The sequence below is a fragment of the Coregonus clupeaformis genome, unplaced genomic scaffold (assembly GCF_020615455.1).
Source record: "Coregonus clupeaformis isolate EN_2021a unplaced genomic scaffold, ASM2061545v1 scaf1155, whole genome shotgun sequence".
Lineage (NCBI taxonomy): Eukaryota > Metazoa > Chordata > Actinopteri > Salmoniformes > Salmonidae > Coregonus > Coregonus clupeaformis.
The window spans coordinates 53,973-74,219 of record NW_025534609.1 but is presented as its reverse complement, the minus strand read 5'-3'; the positions used below and the strand labels follow the sequence as shown (position 1 = coordinate 74,219).

Genomic DNA, 20,247 nt, shown 5'->3' with positions numbered 1-20,247 from the left:
TTCCTGGGGTTTATTATGGATCCCCGTTAGTTCCTGCCAAGGCAGCAGCTACTCTTCCTGGGGTTTATTATGGATCCCCGTTAGTTCCTGCCAAGGCAGCAGCTACTCTTCCTGGGGTTTATTATGGATCCCCGTTAGTTCCTGCCAAGGCAGCAGCTACTCTTCCTGGGGTTTATTATGGATCCCCATTAGTTCCTGCCAAGGCAGCAGCTACTCTTCCTGGGGTTTATTATAGATCCCCCATTAGTTCCTGCCAAGGCAGCAGCTACTCTTCCTGGGGTTTATTATGGATCCCCATTAGTTCCTGCCAAGGCAGCAGCTACTCTTCCTGGGGTTTATTATGGATCCCCGTTAGTTCCTGCCAAGGCAGCAGCTACTCTTCCTGGGGTTTATTATGGATCCCCGTTAGTTCCTGCCAAGGCAGCAGCTACTCTTCCTGGGGTTTATTATGGATCCCCGTTAGTTCCTGCCAAGGCAGCAGCTACTCTTCCTGGGGTTTATTATGGATCCCCGTTAGTTCCTGCCAAGGCAGCAGCTACTCTTCCTGGGGTTTATTATGGATCCCCATTAGTTCCTGCCAAGGCAGCAGCTACTCTTCCTGGGGTTTATTATGGATCCCCATTAGTTCCTGCCAAGGCAGCAGCTACTCTTCCTGGGGTTTATTATGGATCCCCGTTAGTTCCTGCCAAGGCAGCAGCTACTCTTCCTGGGGTTTATTATGGATCCCCATTAGTTCCTGCCAAGGCAGCAGCTACTCTTCCTGGGGTTTATTATGGATCCCCATTAGTTCCTGCCAAGGCAGCAGCTACTCTTCCTGGGGTTTATTGTGGATCCCCATTAGTTCCTGCCAAGGCAGCAGCTACTCTTCCTGGGGTTTATTATGGATCCCCATTAGTTCCTGCCAAGGCAGCAGCTACTCTTCCTGGGGTTTATTATGGATCCCCATTAGTTCCTGCCAAGGCAGCAGCTACTCTTCCTGGGGTTTATTATGGATCCCCATTAGTTCCTGTCAAGGCAGCAGCTACTCTTCCTGGGGTTTATTATGGATCCCCATTAGTTCCTGTCAAGGCAGCAGCAGCTACTCTTCCTGGGGTTTATTATGGATCCCCATTAGTTCCTGCCAAGGCAGCAGCTACTCTTCCTGGGGTTTATTATGGATCCCCATTAGTTCCTGCCAAGGCAGCAGCTACTCTTCCTGGGGTTTATTATGGATCCCCATTAGTTCCTGCCAAGGCAGCAGCTACTCTTCCTGGGGTTTATTATGGATCCCCATTAGTTCCTGCCAAGGCAGCAGCTACTCTTCCTGGGGTTTATTATGGATCCCCATTAGTTCCTGCCAGGGCAGCAGCTACTCTTCCTGGGGTTTATTATGGATCCCCATTAGTTCCTGCCAAGGCAGCAGCTACTCTTCCTGGGGTTTATTATGGATCCCCATTAGTTCCTGCCAAGGCAGCGGCTACTCTTCCTGGGGTTTATTATGGATCCCCATTAGTTCCTGCCAAGGCAGCGGCTACTCTTCCTGGGGTTTATTATGGATCCCCATTAGTTCCTGCCAAGGCAGCGGCTACTCTTCCTGGGGTTTATTATGGATCCCCATTAGTTCCTGCCAAGGCAGTGGCTACTCTTCCTGGGGTTTATTATGGATCCCCATTAGTTCCTGCCAAGGCAGCGGCTACTCTTCCTGGGGTTTATTATGGATCCCCATTACTTCCTGCCAAGGCAGCGGCTACTCTTCCTGGGGTTTATTATGGATCCCCGTTAGTTCCTGCCAAGGCAGCAGCTACTCTTCCTGGGGTTTATTATGGATCCCCGTTAGTTCCTGCCAAGGCAGCAGCTACTCTTCCTGGGGTTTATTATGGATCCCCATTAGTTCCTGCCAAGGCAGCAGCTACTCTTCCTGGGGTTTATTATGGATCCCCATTAGTTCCTGCCAAGGCAGCAGCTACTCTTCCCTGGGTTTATTATGGATCCCCATTAGTTCCTGCCAAGGCAGCAGCTGCTCTTCCTCGGGTCCAGCAAAATTTAAAAACATTACAATACATTCACAACAGATTTCACAAAACATTGAGTGTGTTCCCTCAGGCCTCTACTCTACTACCACATATCATATCACAAAATCCATGTACAAAATGTGTGTATAGTGTGTATGTTATCGTGTGTGTGTCTGCATGTGTCTGTGTGTGTGTCTCTTCACAGTCCCTGCTGTTCCATAAGGTGGATTTAAAATCTGATTCTACTGCTGGCATCAGTTATCCCTGATGTGGAATAGAGTTCCATGTAGTCATGGCTCTATGTAGTACTGTGGGCCTCCCATAGTCTGTTCTGGACTTGGGGATTGTGAAGAGACCTCTGGTGGCATCAGTTACCTGATGTGGAATAGAGTTCCATGTAGTCATGGCTCTATGTAGTACTGTGCGCCTCCCCTAGTCTGTTCTGGACTTGGGGACTGTGAAGAGACCTCTGGTGGCATGTCTTGTGGGGTATGCATGGGTGTCTGAGCTGTGTGCTAGTCATTTTAACAGACAGCTCGGTGCATTCAGCTTGTCAACACTTCTCACAAAAACAAGTAGCGATGAAGTCAATCTCTCTTCCACTTTGAGCCAGGAGAGATTGACATGCATATTATTAATGTTAGCTCTCTGTGTACATCCAAGGGCCAGCCGTGCTGCCCTGTTCTGAGCTAACAGGGCCATATAATGTGTGTGTCTGCGTGGTGTGTGTGTGTGTGCGCGTCTGCGTGTGTGTGTCTACAGGGTAACGGAGGTGGTGCGGAGACAGATGGTGCAGTGTGACTTCAGTCCAGAGTTTCTCCAGAAACTTCAGGGTTTCTACCAGAACCTCCCCCTACCTCCCAGCTGCATCACTCTGAGAAACAGGTATAGACCAGACCCCCCTCCCTCCCAGCTGCATCACTCTGAGAAACAGGTATAGACCAGACCCCCCCCACCCTACCTCCCAGCTGCATCACTCTGAGAAACAGGTATAGACCAGACCCCCCCTACCTCCCAGCTGCATCACTCTGAGAAACAGGTATAGACCAGACCCTCCCCCCTACCTCCCAGCTGCATCACTCTGAGAAACAGGTATAGACCAGACCCTCCCCCTACCTCCCAGCTGCATCACTCTGAGAAACAGGTATAGACCCTCCCCCCTACCTCCCAGCTGCATCACTCTGAGAAACAGGTATAGACCAGACCCTCCCCCTACCTCCCAGCTGCATCACTCTGAGAAACAGGTATAGACCAGACCCTCCCCCTACCTCCCAGCTGCATCACTCTGAGAAACAGGTATAGACCAGACCCTCCCCCTACCTCCCAGCTGCATCACTCTGAGAAACAGGTATAGACCAGACCCTCCCCCTACCTCCCCGCTGCATCACTCTGAGAAACAGGTATAGACCAGACCCTCCCCCTAACTCCCAGCTGCATCACTCTGAGAAACAGGTATAGACCAGACCCTCCCCCCTACCTCCCAGCTGCATCACTCTGAGAAACAGGTATAGACCAGACCCTCCCCCCTACCTCCCAGCTGCATCACTCTGAGAAACAGGTATAGACCAGACCCTCCCCCCTACCTCCCCGCTGCATCACTCTGAGAAACAGGTATAGACCAGACCCTCCCCCCTACCTCCCAGCTGCATCACTCTGAGAAACAGGTATAGACCCTCCCCCTACCTCCCAGCTGCATCACTCTGAGAAACAGGTATAGACCAGACCCTCCCCCCTACCTCCCAGCTGCATCACTCTGAGAAACAGCTATAGACCAGACCCCCCCACCTCCCAGCTGCATCACTCTGAGAAACAGGTATAGACCAGACCCTCCCCCTACCTCCCAGCTGCATCACTCTGAGAAACAGGTATAGACCAGACCCTCCCCCCCTACCTCCCAGCTGCATCACTCTGAGAAACAGGTATAGACCAGACCCTCCCCCCTACCTCCCAGCTGCATCACTCTGAGAAACAGGTATAGACCAGACCCTCCCCCCTACCTCCCCGCTGCATCACTCTGAGAAACAGGTATAGACCCTCCCCCCCTACCTCCCAGCTGCATCACTCTGAGAAACAGGTATAGACCAGACCCCCCTACCTCCCAGCTGCATCACTCTGAGAAACAGGTATAGACCAGACCCTCCCCCTACCTCCCAGCTGCATCACTCTGAGAAACAGGTATAGACCAGACCCCCTACCACCCAGCTGCATCACTCTGAGAAACAGGTATAGACCAGACCCCCCCCACCTCCCAGCTGCATCACTCTGAGAAACAGGTATAGACCAGACCCTCCCCCCCCTACCTCCCAGCTGCATCACTCTGAGAAACAGGTATAGACCAGACCCTCCCCCCTACCTCCCAGCTGCATCACTCTGAGAAACAGGTATAGACCAGACCCTCCCCCCTACCTCCCAGCTGCATCACTCTGAGAAACAGGTATAGACCAGACCCCCCTACCTCCCAGCTGCATCACTCTGAGAAACAGGTATAGACCCTCCCCCCCTACCTCCCAGCTGCATCACTCTGAGAAACAGGTATAGACCAGACCCTCCCCCCTACCTCCCAGCTGCATCACTCTGAGAAACAGGTATAGACCAGACCCTCCCCCCCTACCTCCCAGCTGCATCACTCTGAGAAACAGGTATAGACCAGACCCTCCCCCCCCCTACCTCCCAGCTGCATCACTCTGAGAAACAGGTATAGACCAGACCCTCCCCCCTACCTCCCAGCTGCATCACTCTGAGAAACAGGTATAGACCCTCCCCCTACCTCCCAGCTGCATCACTCTGAGAAACAGGTATATACCAGACCCTCCCCCTAACTCCCAGCTGCATCACTCTGAGAAACAGGTATAGACCAGACCCTCCCCCCTACCTCCCAGCTGCATCACTCTGAGAAACAGGTATAGACCAGACCCTCCCCCCTACCTCCCAGCTGCATCACTCTGAGAAACAGGTATAGACCAGACCCTCCCCCCTACCTCCCAGCTGCATCACTCTGAGAAACAGGTATAGACCAGACCCTCCCCCCTACCTCCCAGCTGCATCGCTCTGAGAAACAGGTATAGACCAGACCCTCCCCCTACCTCCCAGCTGCATCGCTCTGAGAAACAGGTATAGACCAGACCCTCCCCCCCTACCTCCCAGCTGCATCGCTCTGAGAAACAGGTATGGACCCTCCCCCTACCTCCCAGCTGCATCGCTCTGAGAAACAGGTATAGACCAGACCCTCCCCCCCCAGCTGCATCACTCTGAGAAACAGGTATAGACCAGACCCTCCCCCCTACCTCCCAGCTGCATCACTCTGAGAAACAGGTATAGACCAGACCCTCCCCCCTCCCCCCCAGCTGCATCACTCTGAGAAACAGGTATAGACCAGACCCTCCCCCCCTACCTCCCAGCTGCATCACTCTGAGAAACAGGTATAGACCAGACCCTCCCCCTACCTCCCAGCTGCATCACTCTGAGAAACAGGTATAGACCAGACCCTCCCCCCTACCTCCCAGCTGCATCACTCTGAGAAACAGGTATAGACCCTCCCCCTACCTCCCCGCTGCATCACTCTGAGAAACAGGTATAGACCAGACCCTCCCCCCTACCTCCCAGCTGCATCGCTCTGAGAAACAGGTATAGACCCCCCCCCACCTCCCAGCTGCATCACTCTGAGAAACAGGTATAGACCAGACCCTCCCCCCCTACCTCCCAGCTGCATCACTCTGAGAAACAGGTATAGACCCCCCTACCTCCCAGCTGCATCACTCTGAGAAACAGGTATAGACCAGACCCTCCCCCCTACCTCCCAGCTGCATCACTCTGAGAAACAGGTATAGACCAGACCCTCCCCCCTACCTCCCAGCTGCATCACTCTGAGAAACAGGTATAGACCAGACCCCCTACCTCCCAGCTGCATCACTCTGAGAAACAGGTATAGACCAGACCCTCCCCCCTACCTCCCAGCTGCATCGCTCTGAGAAACAGGTATAGACCAGACCCTCCCTCCCCCTACCTCCCAGCTGCATCACTCTGAGAAACAGGTATAGACCAGACCCTCCCCCTACCTCCCAGCTGCATCACTCTGAGAAACAGGTATAGACCAGACCCTCCCCCCTACCTCCCAGCTGCATCACTCTGAGAAACAGGTATAGACCAGACCCTCCCCCCTACCTCCCAGCTGCATCACTCTGAGAAACAGGTATAGACCAGACCCTCCCCCCTACCTCCCAGCTGCATCACTCTGAGAAACAGGTATAGACCAGACCCTCCCCCTACCTCCCAGCTGCATCACTCTGAGAAACAGGTATAGACCAGACCCTCCCCCTACCTCCCAGCTGCATCACTCTGAGAAACAGGTATAGACCAGACCCTCCCCCCCTACCTCCCAGCTGCATCACTCTGAGAAACAGGTATGGACCAGACCCTCCCCCCTACCTCCCAGCTGCATCACTCTGAGAAACAGGTATAGACCAGACCCTCCCCCTACCTCCCAGCTGCATCACTCTGAGAAACAGGTATGGACCAGACCCTCCCCCCTACCTCCCAGCTGCATCACTCTGAGAAACAGGTATGGACCAGACCCTCCCCCCTACCTCCCAGCTGCATCACTCTGAGAAACAGGTATAGACCAGACCCTCCCCCCTACCTCCCAGCTGCATCACTCTGAGAAACAGGTATAGACCAGACCCTCCCCCCTACCTCCCAGCTGCATCACTCTGAGAAACAGGTATAGACCAGACCCTCCCCCCTACCTCCCAGCTGCATCACTCTGAGAAACAGGTATAGACCAGACCCTCCCCCCTACCTCCCAGCTGCATCACTCTGAGAAACAGGTATAGACCAGACCCTCCCCCCCTACCTCCCAGCTGCATCACTCTGAGAAACAGGTATAGACCAGACCCTCCCCCCCTACCTCCCAGCTGCATCACTCTGAGAAACAGGTATAGACCAGACCCTCCCCCCTACCTCCCAGCTGCATCACTCTGAGAAACAGGTATAGACCAGACCCTCCCCCTACCTCCCAGCTGCATCACTCTGAGAAACAGGTATGGACCAGACCCTCCCCCCTACCTCCCAGCTGCATCACTCTGAGAAACAGGTATAGACCAGACCCTCCCCCCTACCTCCCAGCTGCATCACTCTGAGAAACAGGTATGGACCAGACCCTCCCCCCTACCTCCCAGCTGCATCACTCTGAGAAACAGGTATGGACCAGACCCTCCCCCCTACCTCCCAGCTGCATCACTCTGAGAAACAGGTATAGACCAGACCCTCCCCCCTACCTCCCAGCTGCATCACTCTGAGAAACAGGTATGGACCAGACCCTCCTAACGGGGAGATGCAGAGACGCTGCTGTTTTCCGTGTAGAGATGAAATGAATTCCCCCTTTGCGTTCCAGGCTGGGTGTTCTCCCCTGGTCGGACGTCCTGCTGGTCTCCGTGTTGAAGGGGCAGAACGTGACGGGGATCCGACCGGGGAAAGGGAAAAGGGAACTGCTGACTGAATCTGCTGCTGTCGTCCTACTGAGAGCTGAAACCTTACAGATACAGAAGAGGTAGAGAGGGACATGGGACCTATTACTACTGGTTCAGTAAATACCAGCAGGCAACTATTACTACTGGTTCAGTAAATACCTGCAGGCAACTATTACTACTGGTTCAGTAAATACCCGCAGGCAACTATTACTACTGGTTCAGTAAATACCCGCAGGCAACTATTACTACTGGTTCAGTAAATACCCGCGAGGCAACTATTACTACTGGTTCAGTAAATACCCGCAGGCAACTATTACTACTGGTTCAGTAAATACCTGCAGGCAACTATTACTACTGGTTCAGTAAATACCCGCAGGCAACTATTACTACTGGTTCAGTAAATACCTGCAGGCAACTATTACTACTGGTTCAGTAAATACCTGCAGGCAACTATTACTACTGGTTCAGTAAATACCCGCAGGCAACTATTACTACTGGTTCAGTAAATACCCGCAGGCAACTATTACTACTGGTTCAGTAAATACCCGCAGGCAACTATTACTACTGGTTCAGTAAATACCCGCAGGCAACTATTACTACTGGTTCAGTAAATACCCGCAGGCAACTATTACTACTGGTTCAGTAAATACCCGCAGGCAACTATTACTACTGGTTCAGTAAATACCTGCAGGCAACTATTACTACTGGTTCAGTAAATACCCGCAGGCAACTATTACTACTGGTTCAGTAAATACCTGCAGGCAACTATTACTACTGGTTCAGTAAATACCCGCAGGCAACTATTACTACTGGTTCAGTAAATACCCGCAGGCAACTATTACTACTGGTTCAGTAAATACCTGCAGGCAACTATTACTACTGGTTCAGTAAATACCTGCAGGCAACTATTACTACTGGTTCAGTAAATACCCGCAGGCAACTATTACTACTGGTTCAGTAAATACCCGCGGGCAACTATTACTACTGGTTCAGTAAATACCCGCGAGGCAACTATTACTACTGGTTCAGTAAATACCTGCAGGCAACTATTACTACTGGTTCAGTAAATACCCGCAGGCAACTATTACTACTGGTTCAGTAAATACCCGCAGGCAACTATTACTACTGGTTCAGTAAATACCCGCAGGCAACTATTACTACTGGTTCAGTAAATACCCGCAGGCAACTATTACTACTGGTTCAGTAAATACCCGCAGGCAACTATTACTACTGGTTCAGTAAATACCCGCAGGCAACTATTACTACTGGTTCAGTAAATACCTGCAGGCAACTATTACTACTGGTTCAGTAAATACCCGCAGGCAACTATTACTACTGGTTCAGTAAATACCCGCAGGCAACTATTACTACTGGTTCAGTAAATACCCGCAGGCAACTATTACTACTGGTTCAGTAAATACCCGCAGGCAACTATTACTACTGGTTCAGTAAATACATGCAGGCAACTATTACTACTGGTTCAGTAAATACCTGCAGGCAACTATTACTACTGGTTCAGTAAATACCCGCAGGCAACTATTACTACTGGTTCAGTAAATACCTGCAGGCAACTTGTGCCCTATAAAGCAGTCTGGGTAGCCATTTGATTAGCTGTTTTGAGATACCTGTATAACTTTATGAGCTGGGTTGTCTTTATTTTTTAAATTGATGTTTGTCTGTAGGTACCGAGAGTTGACCCGCTACCTGAAGGTGGTCCGTAGTGAGAACACAGAACTGTGAGTCACTGGTCTACCTGTGTGTCAGTCGATATTTACCTGTGTGTTAGTCTATATTTACCTGTGTGTTAGTCTATATTTACCTGTGTGTTAGTCTATATTTACCTGTGTGTGTGTGTGTTAATATACTGAACTAAAATATAAATGCAACAGTTTCAATGGTTTTACTGAGTTACACTTCATATGAGGAAATCAGTCAATTGATGTAATTTCATTAGTCTCTAATCTATGGATTTCACATGACTGGGCCTGGCTCCATTGGGGAGCCAGGTTCAGCCAATCAGAATGAGTCCCCCCCCCCCACCATTTTGGACGTACTGCCAAATTCTCTAAAATGACGTTGGAGAGGCGGCTTATGGTAGAGAAATTAACATTAAATTATCTGGCAACAGCTCATCTGGTGGACGTTCCTGTAGTCAACATGCCAATTACGCACTCCCTCAAAACTTGAGGTATCTGTGACATTTTGTTGTGTGACAAAACTGCACATTTTAGAGTGGCCCGTTATTGTCCCCAGCACAAGGTGCACCTGTGTAATGATCATTCTGTTTAATCAGCTTCTTGATATGCCACACCTGTCAGGTGGATGGATTATCTGGGCAAAGGAGAAATGCTCACTAACAGGGATGGAAACAAATTTGTGCCCAGAATGAGAGAGAAATCAGCTTTCTGTGCGTCTGGAACAGTTCTGGGATCTTTTATTTCAGCTCAGGGGACCAACACTTTACATGTTGCTTTAACATTTTTGTTCAGTGTATATATTTACCTGTGTGTGTGTTTTACTGCACCACCAATCAAAAGTTTGGACACACCTACTCATTCAAGGGGTTTTATTTATTTATATATATATAAAAAAATACATTGTAGAATAATAGTGAAGACATCAAAACTATGAAATAACACATATGGAATCATGTAGTAACCAAAAAAGTGTTCAACAAATCAAAATATATTTTTATATTTGAGATTCTTCAAATAGCCACCCTTTGCCTTGATGACAGCTTTGCACACTCTTGGCATTCTCTCAACCAGCTTCGTGAGGTAGTCACCTGGAATGCATTTCAATTAACAGGTGTGCCTTGTTAAAAGTTAATTTGTGGAATTCATTTCCTTAATGCGTTTGAGCCAATCAGTTGTGTTGTGACAAGGTAGGGGGGTATACAGAAGATAGCCCTATTTGGTAAAATACCAAGTCAATATTATGGCAAGAACAGCTCAAATAAGCAAAGAGAAACGACAGTCCATCATTACTTTAAGACATGAAGATCAGTCAATACAGAACATTTCAAGCACTTTGAAAGTTTATTTAAGTGCAGTCGCAGAAACCATCAAGCGCTATGATGAAACTGGCTCTCATGAGGACCGCCACAGGAATGGAAGACCCAGAGTTACCTCTGCTACAGAGGATAAGTTCATTAGAGTTACCAGCCTCAGAAATTGCAGCCCAAATAAATGCTTTTTGAGAGTTCAAGTAACAGACACATCTCAACATCAACTGTTCAGAGGGGACTGTGTGAATCAGGCCTTCATGGTCGAATTGCTGCAAAGAAACCACTACTAAAGGACACCAATAAGAAGAAGAGACTTGCTTGGGCCAAGAAACACGAGCAATGGACATTAGACCGGTGGAAATCTGTCCTTTGGTCTGGAGTCCAAATTGGAGACTTTTGGTTCAAACCGCTGTGTCTTTGTGAGACGCGGAGTGGGTGAACGGATGATCTCCGCATGTGTAGTTCCCACCGTAAAGCATGGAGGAGGAGGTGTTATGGTGTGGGGGTGCTTTGCTGGTGACACTGTCTGTGAATTAGTTAGAATTCAAGGCACACTAAACCAGCATGGCTACCACAGCATTCTGCAGCGATACGCCATCCCATCTGGTTTGGGCTTAGTGGGACTATCATCTGTTTTTCAACAGGACAATGGCCCAACACACCTCCAGGCTGTGTAAGGGCTATTTTACCAAGAAGGAGAGTGATGGAGTGCTGCATCAGATGACCTGGCCTCCACAATCCCCCGACCTCAACCCAATTGAGATGGTTTGGGATGAGTCGGACCACAGAGTGAAGGAAAAGCAGCCAACAAGTGCTCAGCAAATGTGGGAACTCCTTCAAGACTGTTGGAAAAGCATTCCAGGTGAAGTTGGTTGAGAGAATGCCAAGAGTGTGCAAAGCTGTCATCAAGGCAAAGGGTGGCTATTTGAAGAATCTCAAATATAACATTAGTTTCACACTTTTTTTGGTTACCACATGATTCCATATGTGTTATTTCATAGATTTGATGTCTTCACTATTATTCTACAATGTAAAAAAGAGTACAAATTAAGAAAAACCCTTGAATGGGGTAGGTGTGTCCAAACTTTAGACTGGTACTGTATATATTTACCTGTGTGTGAAAGTATACTGAATATTGTATAGTGTGTGTGTGTGTACTGAATATTGTGTAGTGTGTGTGTGTGTGTGTGTGTGTATACTGAATATTGTGTAGCGTGTGTGTGTACTGAATTGTGTAGTGTGTGTGTGTGTGTGTACTGAATATTGTGTAGTGTGTGTGTGTGTGTGTGTGTACTGAATATTGTGTAGTGTGTGTGTGTGTGTGTGTGTACTGAATATTGTGTAGTGTGTGTGTGTGTGTGTGTGTACTGAATATTGTATAGCGTGTGTGTACTGAATTGTGTAGTGTGTGTGTACTGAATATTGTGTAGTGTGTGTGTACTGAATATTGTGTAGTGTGTGTGTGTACTGAATATTGTGTAGTGTGTGTGTACTGAATATTATATAGTGTGTGTGTACTGAATATTGTGTAGTGTGTGTGTACTGAATATTATATAGTGTGTGTGTACTGAATATTGTGTAGTGTGTGTGTACTGAATATTATATAGTGTGTGTGTGTGTACTGAATATTGTGTAGTGTGTGTGTGTACTGAATATTGTGTAGTGTGTGTGTACTGAATATTATATAGTGTGTGTGTGTGTACTGAATATTGTGTAGTGTGTGTGTACTGAATATTGTGTAGTGTGTGTGTACTGAATATTGTGTAGTGTGTGTGTGTACTGAATATTGTGTAGTGTGTGTGTGTGTACTGAATATTGTGTAGTGTGTGTGTGTACTGAATATTGTGTAGTGTGTGTGTACTGAATATTGTGTAGTGTGTGTGTGTACTGAATATTGTATAGTGTGTGTGTGTGTACTGAATATTGTGTAGTGTGTGTGTGTACTGAATATTGTGTAGTGTGTGTGTACTGAATATTATATAGTGTGTGTGTGTGTACTGAATATTGTGTAGTGTGTGTGTACTGAATATTGTGTAGTGTGTGTGTGTACTGAATATTGTGTAGTGTGTGTGTGTGTACTGAATATTGTGTAGTGTGTGTGTGTACTGAATATTGTGTAGTGTGTGTGTACTGAATATTGTGTAGTGTGTGTGTGTACTGAATATTGTATAGTGTGTGTGTGTGTACTGAATATTGTGTAGTGTGTGTGTGTACTGAATATTGTGTAGTGTGTGTGTACTGAATATTATATAGTGTGTGTGTGTGTGTACTGAATATTGTGTAGTGTGTGTGTACTGAATATTGTGTAGTGTGTGTGTGTACTGAATATTGTGTAGTGTGTGTGTATACTGAATATTATATAGTGTGTGTGTGTACTGAATATTGTGTAGTGTGTGTACTGAATATTGTGTAGTGTGTGTGTACTGAATATTATATAGTGTGTGTGTACTGAATATTGTGTAGTGTGTGTGTACTGAATATTATATAGTGTGTGTGTGTACTGAATATTGTGTAGTGTGTGTGTGTACTGAATGTTGTGTAGTGTGTGTGTACTGAATATTATATAGTGTGTGTGTATGTACTGAATATTGTGTAGTGTGTGTGTGTACTGAATATTGTGTAGTGTGTGTGTGTACTGAATATTGTGTAGTGTGTGTGTGTACTGAATATTGTGTAGTGTGTGTGTGTACTGAATATTGTGTAGTGTGTGTGTGTACTGAATATTGTGTAGTGTGTGTGTGTGTACTGAATATTGTGTAGTGTGTGTGTGTACTGAATATTGTGTAGTGTGTGTGTGTGTGTACTGAATATTGTGTAGTGTGTGTGTGTGTGTACTGAATATTGTATAGTGTGTGTGTGTACTGAATATTGTGTAGTGTGTGTGTGTACTGAATATTGTGTAGTGTGTGTGTACTGAATATTGTATAGTGTGTGTGTACTGAATATTGTATAGTGTGTGTGTACTGAATATTATATAGTGTGTGTGTGTACTGAATATTGTGTAGTGTGTGTGTACTGAATATTATATAGTGTGTGTGTGTACTGAATATTGTGTAGTGTGTGTGTACTGAATATTATATAGTGTGTGTGTGTACTGAATATTGTGTAGTGTGTGTGTACTGAATATTGTGTAGTGTGTGTGTACTGAATATTATATAGTGTGTGTGTGTGTACTGAATATTGTGTAGTGTGTGTGTGTACTGAATATTGTGTAGTGTGTGTGTACTGAATATTATATAGTGTGTGTGTGTACTGAATATTGTGTAGTGTGTGTGTGTACTGAATATTGTGTAGTGTGTGTGTGTACTGAATATTGTGTAGTGTGTGTGTGTACTGAATATTGTGTAGTGTGTGTGTGTACTGAATATTGTGTAGTGTGTGTGTGTACTGAATATTGTGTAGTGTGTGTGTGTGCTGAATATTGTGTAGTGTGTGTGTGTACTGAATATTGTGTAGTGTGTGTGTGTACTGAATATTGTGTAGTGTGTGTGTGTACTGAATATTGTGTAGTGTGTGTGTGTACTGAATATTGTGTAGTGTGTGTGTACTGAATATTGTATAGTGTGTGTGTACTGAATATTGTATAGTGTGTGTGTGTGTGTACTGAATATTATATAGTGTGTGTGTGTACTGAATATTGTGTAGTGTGTGTGTACTGAATATTATATAGTGTGTGTGTGTACTGAATATTGTGTAGTGTGTGTGTGTACTGAATATTATATAGTGTGTGTGTACTGAATATTGTGTAGTGTGTGTGTACTGAATATTATATAGTGTGTGTGTACTGAATATTGTATAGTGTGTGTGTGTACTGAATATTGTGTAGTGTGTGTGTACTGAATATTATATAGTGTGTGTTTGTACTGAATATTGTGTAGTGTGTGTGTACTGAATATTATAGTGTGTGTGTGTACTGAATATTGTGTAGTGTGTGTGTACTGAATATTGTATAGTGTGTGTGTACTGAATATTGTATAGTGTGTGTGTGTACTGAATATTGTATAGTGTGTGTGTGTACTGAATATTGTGTAGTGTGTGTGTACTGAATATTGTATAGTGTGTGTGTGTACTGAATATTGTATAGTGTGTGTGTGTACTGAATATTGTGTAGTGTGTGTATAATGCTTGTCCGTGTGTCTCTGGATAAATGTAAATGTAAAGGTTCTGTTTACTCCAGAGTCCAGGCGGTGCGGGACCTGATCCCTCTCTTCCTGATGAAGGCAGGGGACTTTAGCTCCGCCCTCTCCTCCTTCTTCTCTCCGCCCCATGGGATCTGCTGCCCCGCCTGCCGCCTGACACCACGCCTCTTCACCCTCTACCTACGCGTCGTCACCACGGCAACCGCACCCAGCACCACCGTTGCCATTGCAACACAGCCCCTCCCCCCCGACACTCCCTGGGAGGAGGCCAAAGGTCAGATACATTTAGAAAAAACAGAAATACCTTATTTCAATAAGCTTCTGACCCACTGGGAATGTGATGAAAGAAATAAAAGCTGAAATAAAATAATTCTCTCTACTATTATTCTGACATTTCACATTCTTAAAATAAAGTGGTGATCCTAACTGACCTAAGACAGGGAATTTTTACTAGGATTAAATGTCAGGAATTGTGAAAAACTGAGTTTAAATATATTTGGCTAAGGTGTATGTAAACTTCCGACTTCAACTGTATCTACCTCAATTACCTCAGTACTGGTACCCTGTGTATATAGCCTAGTTATCATGGACTCAGTACTGGTACCCTGTGTATATAGCCTAGTTATCATGGACTCAGTACTGGTACCCTGTGTATATAGCCTAGTTATCATGGACTCAGTACTGGTCCCCTGTGTATATAGCCTAGTTATCATGGACTCAGTACTGGTACCCTGTGTATATAGCCTAGTTATCATGGACTCAGTACTGGTACCCTGTGTATATAGCCTAGTTATCATGGACTCAGTACTGGTACCGTGTGTATATAGCCTAGTTATCATGGACTCAGTACTGGTCCCCTGTGTATATAGCCTAGTTATCATGGACTCAGTACTGGTACCCTGTGTATATAGCCTAGTTATCATGGACTCAGTACTGGTACCCTGTGTATATAGCCTAGTTATCATGGACTCAGTACTGGTACCCTGTGTATATAGCCTAGTTATCATGGACTCAGTACTGGTCCCCTGTGTATATAGCCTAGTTATCATGGACTCAGTACTGGTACCCTGTGTATATAGCCTAGTTATCATGGACTCAGTACTGGTACCCTGTGTATATAGCCTAGTTATCATGGACTCAGTACTGGTACCCTGTGTATATAGCCTAGTTATCATGGACTCAGTACTGGTACCCTGTGTATATAGCCTAGTTATCATGGACTCAGTACTGGTACCCTGTGTATATAGCCTAGTTATCATGGACTCAGTACTGGTACCCTGTGTATATAGCCTAGTTATCATGGACTCAGTACTGGTACCCTGTGTATATAGCCTAGTTATCATGGACTCAGTACTGGTACCCTGTGTATATAGCCTAGTTATCATGGACTCAGTACTGGTCCCCTGTGTATATAGCCTAGTTATCATGGACTCAGTACTGGTACCCTGTGTATATAGCCTAGTTATCATGGACTCAGTACTGGTCCCTGTGTATATAGCCTAGTTATCATGGACTCAGTACTGGTACCCTGTGTATATAGCCTAGTTATCATGGACTCAGTACTGGTCCCCTGTGTATATAGCCTAGTTATCATGGACTCAGTACTGGTACCCTGTGTATATAGCCTAGTTATCATGGACTCAGTACTGGTACCCTGTGTATATAGCCTAGTTATCATGGACTCAGTACTGGTACCCTGTGTATATAGCCTAGTTATCATGGACTCAGTACTGGTCCCTGTGTATATAGCCTAGTTATCATGGACTCAGTACTGGTACCCTGTGTATATAGCCTAGTTATCATGGACTCAGTACTGGTCCCTGTGTATATAGCCTAGTTATCATGGACTCAGTACTGGTACCCTGTGTATATAGCCTAGTTATCATGGACTCAGTACTGGTACCCTGTGTATATAGCCTAGTTATCATGGACTCAGTACTGGTACCCTGTGTATATAGCCTAGTTATCATGGACTCAGTACTGGTCCCTGTGTATATAGCCTAGTTATCATGGACTCAGTACTGGTACCCTGTGTATATAGCCTAGTTATCATGGACTCAGTACTGGTCCCCTGTGTATATAGCCTAGTTATCATGGACTCAGTACTGGTACCCTGTGTATATAGCCTAGTTATCATGGACTCAGTACTGGTACCCTGTGTATATAGCCTAGTTATCATGGACTCAGTACTGGTACCCTGTGTATATAGCCTAGTTATCATGGACTCAGTACTGGTCCCCTGTGTATATAGCCTAGTTATCATGGACTCAGTACTGGTACCCTGTGTATATAGCCTAGTTATCATGGACTCAGTACTGGTACCCTGTGTATATAGCCTAGTTATCATGGACTCAGTACTGGTCCCCTGTGTATATAGCCTAGTTATCATGGACTCAGTACTGGTACCCTGTGTATATAGCCTAGTTATCATGGACTCAGTACTGGTACCCTGTGTATATAGCCTAGTTATCATGGACTCAGTACTGGTACCCTGTGTATATAGCCTAGTTATCATGGACTCAGTACTGGTACTTCCTGTATATAGCCTAGTTATCATGGACTCAGTACTGGTCCCCTGTGTATATAGCCTAGTTATCATGGACTCAGTACTGGTCCCCTGTGTATATAGCCTAGTTATCATGGACTCAGTACTGGTACCCTGTGTATATAGCCTAGTTATCATGGACTCAGTACTGGTCCCCTGTGTATATAGCCTAGTTATCATGGACTCAGTACTGGTCCCCTGTGTATATAGCCTAGTTATCATGGACTCAGTACTGGTCCCCTGTGTATATAGCCTAGTTATCATGGACTCAGTACTGGTACTTCCTGTATATAGCCTAGTTATCATGGACTCAGTACTGGTACCCTGTGTATATAGCCTAGTTATCATGGACTCAGTACTGGTACCCTGTGTATATAGCCTAGTTATCATGGACTCAGTACTGGTACTTCCTGTATATAGCCTAGTTATCATGGACTCAGTACTGGTACCCTGTGTATATAGCCTAGTTATCACCTCGTACCCCTGCACATGGACTCAGTACTGGTACCCTGTGTATATAGCCTAGTTATCATGGACTCAGTACTGGTACCCTGTGTATATAGCCAAGTTATCATGGACTCAGTACTGGTACCCTGTGTATATAGCCTGGTTATCATGGACTCAGTACTGGTCCCCTGTGTATATAGCCTAGTTATCATGGACTCAGTACTGGTACCCTGTGTATATAGCCTAGTTATCATGGACTCAGTACTGGTCCCCTGTGTATATAGCCTAGTTATCATGGACTCAGTACTGGTACCCTGTGTATATAGCCTGGTTATCATGGACTCAGTACTGGTACCCTGTGTATATAGCCTAGTTATCATGGACTCAGTACTGGTCCCCTGTGTATATAGCCTAGTTATCATGGACTCAGTACTGGTACCCTGTGTATATAGCCTAGTTATCATGGACTCAGTACTGGTACCCTGTGTATATAGCCTAGTTATCATGGACTCAGTACTGGTCCCCTGTGTATATAGCCTAGTTATCATGGACTCAGTACTGGTACCCTGTGTATATAGCCTAGTTATCATGGACTCAGTACTGGTACTTCCTGTATATAGCCTAGTTATCATGGACTCAGTACTGGTCCCCTGTGTATATAGCCTAGTTATCATTGTGTATCTATTATTACTTTTATTACTTTTATTACGTTTTACTTTTCTATTATTTCTCTATGTTCTTTCTCTCTGTATTGTTGAGAAGGGCCCGTAAGTCAGCATTTCACTGTTAGCCTACACCTGTTGTTTACCAAGCATTGATTTAAATGAAATGATTTAAACACGTGGCCAGAACCTGCAGAACAACATTCTCTTCTCCTCCTCTCCCTCTCTCTCTCCTCCTCTCCTCCATCTCTCTCCTCCTCTCCTCCATCTCTCTCCTCCTCTCCTCCATCTCTCTCCTCCTCTCCTCCATCTCTCTCCTCCTCTCCTCCATCTCTCTCCTCTCTCTCTCCTCTCCTCCTCCATCTCTCTCCTCTCTCTGTCCTCTCCTCTCTCTGTCCTCTCCTCTCTCTGTCCTCTCCTTCCGCTCTCCTCCCTCTCTCCTCTTCTAGGTGCTGTGGTTCCCAGGAAGGTTGAGGTGGTGAAGTTTGGCCTGAGGGTTCTGAAGAGCAACATGGCTGTCTACATGGACGTGAGTCTCACAACCTTGAGTCTAGAGCACTGAACTTAGAGCGCTGAACTTAGAGCACTGAACTTAGAGCACTGAACTTAGAGCGCTGATCTTAGAGCGCTGATCTTAGAGCGCTGAAGTTAGAGCGCTGAAGTTAGAGCGCTGAAGTTAGAGCACTGAACTTAGAGCGCTGAACTTAGAGCGCTGAACTTAGAGCGCTGAAGTTAGAGCACTGAACTTAGAGCACTGAACTTAGAGCGCTGAAGTTAGAGCACTGAACTTAGAGGCACTGAACTTAGAGGCACTGAACTTAGAGGCACTGAACTTAGAGCACTGAACTTAGAGCACTGAACTTAGAGCACTGAACTTAGAGCACTGAACTTAGAGCACTGAACTTAGAGCACTGAACTTAGAGCACTGAACTTAGAGCACTGAACTTAGAGCACTGAACTTAGAGCACTGAACTTAGAGCACTGAACTTAGAGCACTGAACTTAGAGGCACTGAACTTAGAGGCACTGAACATAGAGCACTGAACTTAGAGCGCTGAACTTAGAGCGCTGAACTTAGAGCGCTGAACTTAGAGCGCTGAACTTAGAGCGCTGAACTTAAGAGCGCTGAACTTAGAGCGCTGAACTTAAGAGCGCTGAACTTAGAGCGCTGAACTTAGAGCACTGAACTTAGAGCGCTGAACTTAAGAGCACTGAACTTAAGGGCACTGAAGTTAGAAATGGGCAGTCATTCAACCTCCCTCAATGTGGACATAATGTGTGTATCTCTGTTTCAGACTCAGAGTTGGGCCCACTTTCTCCATATCCTCAATTCTCCTGCTGTTCCTCCTGACACTGCCTTTCTGACGGTAGACACCACAAACACCACACACAGCACACACCACACGCACATACACACGTCTTTTCATGGGTTGTTGTTGCAGCGTTGTGTGTTGTGTATGTGTAGGAGGCGAGGAGAGTTACCATGGAGATCCTGCTGAACCAGGGATCTCTGGGACACCTCATCCAGATACCACGGAGCTTCCTCATGGTACACACACACACACACATTATACACACACACATTATACACACACACACACACACACATTATACACACACTCACACTATACACACACCACACTCACATTATACACACACACACTCACACTATACACACACACACTCACATTATACACACACACACTCACACTATACACACACACACTCACACTATACACACACACACTCACATTACACACACACACACACACACACACACACACTATACACACACACACTCACATTACACACACACACACACACACTATACACACACACACTCACATTACACACACACACACACACACACTATACACACACACACTCACATTACACACACACACACTATACACACACACACTCACATTATACACACACCACACTCACATTATACACACACACACAAACACACACACACACACACTATACACA

At 46.1% G+C, this 20,247-nt stretch overlaps 1 protein-coding gene across 1 annotated transcript in view; it reads left to right on the top strand.

Moving 5' to 3' along the window:
• The window catches only part of LOC121557561, a gene marked incomplete at its 3' end in the record, with an annotated part of 52,254 nt that extends 32,450 nt beyond the window's left edge, over nucleotides 1-19,804 (top strand). Inside the window, exons 9-15 of the mRNA XM_045217630.1 lie at nucleotides 2,754-2,876; nucleotides 7,381-7,536; nucleotides 9,139-9,192; nucleotides 14,641-14,876; nucleotides 18,706-18,785; nucleotides 19,551-19,622; nucleotides 19,721-19,804. Of these exons, the coding sequence (XP_045073565.1) occupies nucleotides 2,754-2,876; nucleotides 7,381-7,536; nucleotides 9,139-9,192; nucleotides 14,641-14,876; nucleotides 18,706-18,785; nucleotides 19,551-19,622; nucleotides 19,721-19,804 (805 nt within the window). The remainder of the gene's footprint in view (nucleotides 1-2,753; nucleotides 2,877-7,380; nucleotides 7,537-9,138; nucleotides 9,193-14,640; nucleotides 14,877-18,705; nucleotides 18,786-19,550; nucleotides 19,623-19,720) is intronic.
• Between the last annotated feature and the right edge of the window lie 443 nt (nucleotides 19,805-20,247).